This window comes from Lithobates pipiens, unplaced genomic scaffold, assembly GCF_037356315.1.
Source record: "Lithobates pipiens isolate NorthernLeopardFrog02 unplaced genomic scaffold, aLitPip1_a1.2 Scaffold_3, whole genome shotgun sequence".
In the NCBI taxonomy this organism is placed as follows: domain Eukaryota; kingdom Metazoa; phylum Chordata; class Amphibia; order Anura; family Ranidae; genus Lithobates; species Lithobates pipiens.
In genome coordinates this window covers 12,301,939-12,311,066 of record NW_027507790.1, presented here as the reverse complement: position 1 = coordinate 12,311,066, position 9,128 = coordinate 12,301,939, and the positions used below count along the sequence as shown (strand labels likewise).

Sequence of the window (9,128 nt, the reverse complement as noted above, 5' to 3'; positions counted from 1 at the left end):
AACTGGTTACACCACATCAGCACAAAATGATGTACTAATTTACTAATATATATATGAATATATATATATATATATATATATATATATATATATATATATATAAAACCACTTCCTTGCTAAAATAAGGTAACTATTTAACTATTTATATTTTTGTCTTGTTGAATTCATTTTGAATTTACTTTATTTATTTTCCTCTGCAGAACTGTTAGAACATCACAAAAAAAGAAATCAAGCAGGAAAAATATATTATTTTTTATTATATAACAATGTCAATAACGCAACAGTTTACAAACATAACACAGTGGGGTTCAGTTACTAAAACTGAGACTGCAAAATCTGATGCAGCTTTGCATAGAAACCAATCAACGTCCATTTTGTTTTTTAACGCTTATGGCCCATACACACGATCTGAATATCTTACAACAGATTGTACGACTTTTTTCACTTAATAGTCGCAAGTAGAAATTGAATAGGTTACTATAGTCACGAAAATTCTCGTACGACAGAAATAAAAATCAGAAGTGATGTCATGTGTTGTAATGTATTTTTATTGTATTTTCGGGCAACAACTGTACTGACTAAATGAAAATCGTACGATCTGGTATTGCATGAGGAAAATTTTCATGCTTGTCCGGTCGAATAATATAGGATGAATTGTTGGGATTGGCTCTCGAAAAGCTCTGTACTAACGATCCGATTATCGTACGATCGTGACGAAAGCGGTATTTTTCTTCCGATTTTCGGATCGTGTGTACGGGCCATTAGGCTGGCTATACATTGTCAAATTTCGAAAGAATTTTCTTTTGAAAATCAGAAATTTCGTGTGTTTTGTGAGCCGATGGTGCCACCATTGATTTAAAAAATATCGACCAACCAAGCCTTCAATTTCACCTCCTGTTGCTACAGAAAATAATTTTCGTGGCTGGGAATCTTCTTTTTTTTTCTGGGAATTTTCTTTTATTGCATATGCGCATTTCTTTTTCAATTACATTTCTCACACGATTCTACCATCATTGATAGAATAATTTGTTTTTCAAAGGATTGCCAACATGCCCACACAAAAATTTGATGGCCGCACAAAAATCAGCTGTTGCTGCTGTCCACTGAAATTCGAACAAAAATTCTTAGATAAGATTTTAGAAAGATGTTAGAAGCCGATTGGCTACCATGCAGAGCTGCGCCAGATTTTGCACTCTCCAGTTTTAGTAAATCAACCCCACTGTGTATTTGGAGAGGGCAGAAATCCAAATGTCCAATGCTTTAATAGGTTACAATGGCAACAAGACTATTGCTGAAAAGAAAATGTCTTAATTGCATTACAGCCTTACTAAGTGCATTCATTTATCATTCATTTACCTTTTTAGTGTTCACTTTTTACATATTCTTGTACACTTTTGATTGCTAATGTACTTTGAAACACAGTGAAATCCAATGTCACCAACTTTAGCATGTTCTTGTAAAGAACCAGACAATTCCCTAGAAATATATGTTAGTGCTATCCCAAAACAGTGCTCCCAAGATGATCAAAAATGTTACCTTTATAAAGTAGGAAGGGTAACATAATTGTTGCTGTGCATGGGTGATTGAGAGCATGTTTTTTTTGTTTTGTTTCTTAGCTGTACCTTTTATTGACCTGGTTTATATACAAGCTTTACTTTTTTAGTTTTTTTAACATTTGTACGATATTTTTGAAATGATGACCCAAAAAAATGAAAGAGCAGAAGAACACAGGGAAAGTGTAGCTCTGATGGAATCTCTGCTCCTCTCCAATACACTCTTGCTGTGTCCCCTCCCCCCCCTTTTCTGACATATTTTAAAACTATTCTCCCAGCCTCCTACGTCACACAGTGTAACACACTGAAAACACCCAACGTTTTGGCAGAGGCATGTAAGTGAACTTATGAAGTGCTGTTTTCACATATAAGCACCAACCATCTTAACAAAGCCCATTGTGTGAAGTACAAAACCTCTAGTTAGGTCATTTTAGACTGTTCATCTTGCATTTCCCAGCTTGCTTTTTCTTGCATTCCTCTTCACCGCATTTGTGATCCTGGTGCCAGAAGGAATAGGAATAAAGTGAAAAATTGGGTGAATGTTTGAGGTGTTTAAGAAGCAATGATCCTGCATACAAGTTTGTGTGTCTTTTTTAGGATATCTCCACTTCATGTTGTCCTACAAACATTTTGTTTTAGGCTTTTACTTCAAAACAATGTATATTTAATGTCCATGTTCTGTTAGCTATTCTCACTCCAGTCTGGTACCATTCCCACCCCATGAACAGAGTGATACTGGTGTGGTGATAGGGTCCGGGGAACTCCATGTGGGTAAAGGAACTCAGAGGACTGGAGGGAAGAAGCTGGCTGTAACCCTGCAGACTGAGGTGCACACTGCCTTACAATAGCTTGGTGAGAAGGCTGATGTTGAAACATGGAGTGGGTATCTGCAGCCTGTGTGGTTGCATGGTTGCCCAATCTGGGCATGAGTGAGCTGGAGGTAAAATGAGCAGAGAAGTGCTGGTAGGGCAATCGCTCCATAGGTTGCATTCCACCTCCCACTGTGCAGCTGCTATAAGATGGCACACTTGACCAGCTATTACATGAAATGTCTTCTATGCCCGCGACAGGCTCTGTGGCAGGTGCTGAATTAGCATACATGCAGGCCTGACGTTGAGCAGACTCTGTGCGAAATGAGGTTGAGGATGAAGAAGAGGATGATGGTTGTGGATACCCAGATCTGTAATATGGATCTTCATCGCTTGGAGATGTGTCCATGTAGGGCTTCTTATAAGGATTTTCAGATGATTCTTCACTTGCTGAAAATAAAAATAAATATTTTTTCTTACTATTGTTACACAGTACCAAATTTACTTTCCTCTATAACAAGGACAAATACATTTTTAGTAAACTTGTTTAAGAATTCCCCTCCCCATCCTTAGTGCAGAGTGATGTGTTAAATACTTAACTTCCTCCCCATTGCAGTGATTTGTGGCCATGTCCAGTGGTGCACAACCTTTCTCCCAAAAATATCTTCTGTGGTTCTATTTCTTGGTGCACGTGCACACCGTGACCTTCTTCATTCTTATGGGTGAGCCTTATTTCAACTGTCCTGAATTTAACAAGACAGTGGGGGGATTTACTAAACCTGGAGCACTCAGAATCTGGGCAGCTGTGCATGGTAACCAATCAGCTTCTAACTTCTAGCTTTGACAATAAAACCCAGAAGCTGATTGATTTCTATGAAGAGCTACACCAGGTTTTGCACCACACATTTTTAGTAAATAAGCCCCACTTTTAAATTCAGGACTTTAAATTCTATCTGCATTCTGTACTTAGATGTCACCTCCAGAGCAACTTTTTTGCTTCTCTGCTAGGTAATATGTTGTTTTGAATGAACTGATCTATGTGAGATTACTTAATAATAGTTTAAGGTGATAAAGATATTTACATGGAAGTTTGAAGCTTCTGGAGTGCACACCTTGGAACCAAGGGCATACTAAAGACATACATTCACTTTTTTATATTTTTTTTGTTAACTATTTTAGCAGATTTAGTTTTATTAATTGATAAAGTATAATTCAGGTTCTTTCCTCTTACAAGTTTTATATTTTTACAGTTGTCATATCGTGTTATTATTTGCTCTATATCCTTGAATATTTCTTTGATATTTTTCCCACAGTTCTTCAGTTTCTATCTTATCCATTAATTTTATAAGAGAGTTATTTCTGAGTTTCATCTCTATTTTTATTTTTGCATATACATCGGATTAAACATTTTTGGGTTATGGGTACGCAGCCAATTGAACGGGATCCTGAATGAGTGGTAATTGTAAAAGCAACAGGAATGCAGCACACTGAGATTAAAAATAATATTATTCCCTTATTAAAACAGACAGCAGGAACAGGTTCTATTCTGACATGTGCTGGGCTAGACATGGTGATTTCTTTTAGAAATCACTGTGCCTAGCATGAAATACAGTGCCTTGCGAAAGTATTCCTCCCCCTTGAACTTTTCAACCTTTTGCCACATTTCAGGCTTCAAACATAAAGATATAACATTTTAATTTTTTGTGAAGAATCACCAACAAGTGGGACACAATTGTGAAGTGGAACGAAATCTATTGGATAATTTAAACTTTTTTAGCAAATAAAAAACTGAAAAGTGGTGCGTGCAAAATTATTCTGCCCCTTTACTTTCAGTGCAGCAAACTCACTCCAGAAGTTCAGCGAGGATCTCTGAATGATCCAATGTTGTCCTAAATGACTGATGGTGATAAATAGAATCCACCTGTGTGTAATCAAGTCTCTGTATAAATGCACCTGCTCTGTGATAGTCTCAGGGTTCTGTTGAAAGCGCAGAGAGCATCATGAAGACCAAGGAACACACCAGGCAGGTCCGTAATACTGTTGTGGAGAAGTTTAAAGCCGGATTTGGATACAAAACGATTCCCCAAGCTTTAAACATCCCAAGGAGCACTGTGCAAGCGATCATTTTGAAATGGAAGGAGTATCAGACCACTGCAAATCTACCAAGATCTGGCCAATCCTCTAACTTTCAGCTCAGACAAGGAGAAGACTGATCAGAGATGCAGCCAAGAGGCCCATGATCACTCTGGATGAACTGCAGAGAACTACAGCTGAGGTGGGAGAGTCTGTCCATAGGACAACAATCAGTCGTACACTGCACAAATCTGGCCTTTATGGAAGAGTGGCAAGAAGAAAGCCATTTTTCAAAGATATCCATAAAAAGTCTTGTCTAAAGTTTGCCACAAGCCACCTGGGAGACACACCAAACATGTGGAAGAAGGTGCTCTGGTCAGATGAAACCAAAATCGAACTTTTTGCCCACAATGCAAAACGATATGTTTGGCGTAAAAGCAACACAGCTCATCACCCTCAACACACCATCCCCACTGTCAAACATGGTGGTGGCAGCATCATGGTTTGGGCCTGCTTTTCTTCAGCAGGGACAGGGAAGATGGTTAAAATTGAGGGGAAGATGGATGCAGCCAAATACAGGACCATTCTGGATGAAAACCTGTTGGAGTCTTCAAAAGACCTGAAACTGGGATGGAGATTTATCTTCCAACAAGACAATGATCCCAAACATACAGCAAAATCTACAAAGGAATGGTTTACAAATAAACGTATCCAGGTGTTAGAATGGCCAAGTCAAAGTCCAGACCTGAATCCAATCGAGAATCTGTGGAAAGAGCTGAAAACTGCTGTTCACAAACGCTCTCCATCCAACCTCACTGAGCTCGAGCTGTTTTGCAAGGAAGAATGGGCAAGAATTTCAGTCTCTCGATGTGCAAAACTGATAGAGACATACCCCAAGCGACTTGCAGCTGTAATTGCAGCAAAAGGTGGCTCTACAAAGTATTAACGCAAGGGGGCCGAATAATTTTGCACGCCCCACTTTTCATTTTTTTATTAGTTAAAAAAGTTTCAAAAATCCAATAGATTTCATTCCACTTCACAATTGTGTCCCACTTGTTGGTGATTCTTCACAAAAAATAAAAATTTTATATCTTTATGTTTGAAGCCTGAAATGTGGCAAAAGGTTGAAAAGTTCAAGGGGGGCGAATACTTTCGCAAGGCACTGTATGTCAAAATAGAACCTCTTTCTGTTGGCTATTTTAAAGGTAAATTCCAGGTATGACAATTTTTACATAGTTACAGAATGTATATTTCATACCTGTGGGATCCCAGTAAAAGCTTGATATCACGGTAGTAGTCACTGCTAATACAGTGATTGCCACTAGCTTCCGGGTCCCATCCTGAGTGGCTGCATTTCTGCATACTGAACACAGCAGGTTGCTTGCTCAGCACAGGCGCCTATCAGAGAATTTTTCTCAATTAATGCAAAGTGTTCTCTGATTGGATGAGAAAAAAATGTGGGGCAGTGAGATCGCAATCTCCAGCTCATCAAATTAAAGAACACTTTGCATTCATTGAGAAAATTATGAAAGATCCACCAATTAATCGCAGCAGGGAATTCCAGGTCTGGTGAGAATAATGGTTTACCTGAGAGTGGTAATGGGGCAAGTACAGCGACATAATGTTACCCCATACAGTTAAATTATGTCATATTAGAGGCAGGGATTGAGGTTTTGATTGAAAGTGAAGCCAGGGAAGGGCCCGGAAATCCACAGGAGAGCATCAGTGGGTACTCAAGTTTACCCATATGGGGGCCTCTTTAGAAGTGTAAAGTTATAATGGGGTGCCCTAGAATATTTTCTTAAAAGTCAGACTCCAAACTTCTATTGGTGTTTACATATATACGTAGTATGTTAAGTGATTCTAAATGTAAGTCATGATGTGGTTTTGGGAGTTGAAACTGAGGGATGGTAAATGCGTGGGAAGGGAACAAAAGTGACATGGTAACTTTAAAACTTCAGTTATAAATGTCACAATTAGAATGGTATAGTGGCCCTGATCTCTGGGTTCCCTTGTTGCTTGAGGAGTCACCTATATGAGGGTACACCGCTGTCCCTACAAAACCCTTCCACAGCATGTTAGGCCCATTTTTGGTGCTGACAGGTTTAAGCCCAACTCCAGATAAACTAGAGGAGGGAAAGAATCTTTATTAACCTTTTTACTGCTGCTTTGCCCAGTTCAGTAAATTAACAGAAGTTACACATGGAGAGATTTACTAAAACTGGTGCACTCCTAATCTGGTGCAGCTGGGCATGGTAGCCAATCATCTTTTAACTTCAGCTTGTTCAATTAAGCTTTGACAATAAGCCCACGTTCACATTGGGCGGATTTGATGAGTGATTTGGCGTGCAATTTGACATGTTGCAAATTGCATGCCAAATCAGCGGCTATTGCTGGCAATGGTACCGTCTGAATCGGTGCAGTGCAGACTTTACGACACCGTGCTGATTCCCAAAAGAAGTTCTTGTACTACTTTTGGTGACTTCGGGGTGATTTGAATAGACGTCTGTGCATGAACCCACACAGATGACTGTTAAATCGCCCCTAAAGTCAGACTGCATTGCTGGTTTGAAATCGTTTCTAACCCGCATCAGTGTGAACCTAGTCTAAAACCTGGAAGCTAAATGGTTTCTATGCAGCGCTGCACCAGATTTTGCACTCTCCAGTTTTAGTAAATCTCCATACCGTATGTGTATAAAGTTGTGCATGCTTTTTTCATACAGAGAAACCTAAAAGGGCACTTAAGATCTACGTATTCAACAAAATGTACACATTTTAATTGTGTTTAATATTTTATGTATATATTTTATATGAGTTTTATCCCACAATAATGTTATCAACAGAAATGTTCAATACATACATAAAAAACACAGATTCATTATATTTCTGCATTAAATTCATATATAAAATTCATATATAAAAAATTTACAATCAATATATATTTGTATGAAATAGATAAACAAATTGCAAGCATTTATTTCTCATGAATCATAATTTGATCTCCATTTTGAATGGCTACATTTACTGTTATTTTTCCTTCAGACTGTTTTTAATATATACTGATCGACTTGTTTTTTTTTTATAAAATTTTTTGGTTAATTTAAGTTCAGTGGTCACTTTTAGCAAGCAAAAATAAATAAAGTGACATGTAAGCAGAGGCACAACTAAAGCCCACTGCAAAATGTAAAGCCCTCTAAGCATTGTTTTGTTTATCCTGACCCAATAACAAAGTTGCCTCTTTATAAATAGTGGCGTAAAATTTTCTAACACCATTTTTAACCACTTAAGCCCCGGACCAATTTGCAGCCAAAGGACCAAGCCCTTTTGGGATTCGGCACTGCGTCGCTTTAACTGACAATTGCGCGGTGGCTCCCAAACAAAATTGGCGTCCTTTTTTTCCCACAAATAGAGCTTTCTTTTGATGTTATTTGATCACCTCTGCGGTTTTTATTTTTTGCGCTATAAACAAAAATAGAGCGACAATTTTGAAAAAAATGCTATATTTTTTACTTTTTGCTATAATAAATATCCCCAAAAAATATATAAAAAAAAATTTTTTTTCCTCAGTTTAGGCCGATACATATTATTCTACATATTTTTGGTAAAAAAATCGCAATTACCGATTATTGATTAGTTTGCGCAAAACGTATAGCGTTTACAAAATAGGGGATAGTTTTATAGCATTTTTATTAATTTTTTTTTTACTAGTAATGGCGGCGATCAGCAATTTTTATTGTGAATGCGACATTATGGCAGACACATCAGACATTTTTGACACATTTTTGGGACCATTGTAATTTATACAGCAATCAATGCTATTTAAATGCACTGATTCCTGTGTAAATGACACTGGCAGTGAAGGAGTTAACCACTAGGGGGCAGTGTAGGTGTTATGTATGACGTTATGTGTTTTTTTATTGTAGTGGGGCGTGGCCTGGCATGTGACGTCACTGATCATCTTTCCCTATAAAAGGGAAGAGACAATCACTGACAGGCTCAGTAGGAAGCACGGGGAGAGGTTTGTTTACACAGACCTCTCCTCGTTCTTCAGCTCTGTGACCCGATAGCGGGACACCAGAGGCGATCGGGTCCGCTGGTCCTGCGGCCACGGTCATGGAGCTCAGGACTGGGTCGTGGCGCGCTCCCGACCCACGGCTGGGCACTTAAAAAGCAACATACAGGTACGTGCTTGTGCCCAGCTGTGCCATTCTGCCAAGGTATATGTGCAGGAGGTGGTCCTTAAGTAGTTAAAAAAAACATGGCAGTCATTTTCCACCCAATTTATGTAAGCAAAATGTAAATCTTGCCTAGTTTAAAACATAAAGTGATTGTAAAGGTAAATGTATATATTTATTTATTTATGTTTTCATTTTTTTTTTTTTTTAAATAACAAACATCATACTTACCTCCACTGTGCAGCTCGTTTTGCACAGAGTGGCCCCAAACCTGCTCTTCTTGGAGAATCGCTTCCCTGAGAGAGTTACCTTACGGACGTGCTCCCGGGTCCAGCATTCGGTGTCCATAGAGGCCAAATGCAGGACTCGGCCCTGCCCCCCAGCGCTTGTGTCATTGAATTTGATTGAGAGCAGCGGGAGCCAATGGCTACGCTGCTATAAATCTATCCAATCAAGAGCCGGCAACCCCAGGAAGACAGGCAAGTTCAAGTTCGAGGGTTCAGGTAAAGTAAAACGGG

General features: G+C 38.7%; 1 protein-coding gene across 1 annotated transcript in view; it reads right to left on the bottom strand.

The window, feature by feature from the left end:
• Positions 1-244: 244 nt before the first annotated feature.
• Positions 245-9,128, bottom strand: part of TBX5 (T-box transcription factor 5) — a 91,254-nt gene continuing 82,370 nt past the window's right edge. The window contains exon 9 of the mRNA XM_077461268.1: positions 245-2,812. Coding sequence (XP_077317394.1) covers positions 2,235-2,812 — 578 coding nt within the window. The 3' untranslated portion in view covers positions 245-2,234. The remainder of the gene's footprint in view (positions 2,813-9,128) is intronic.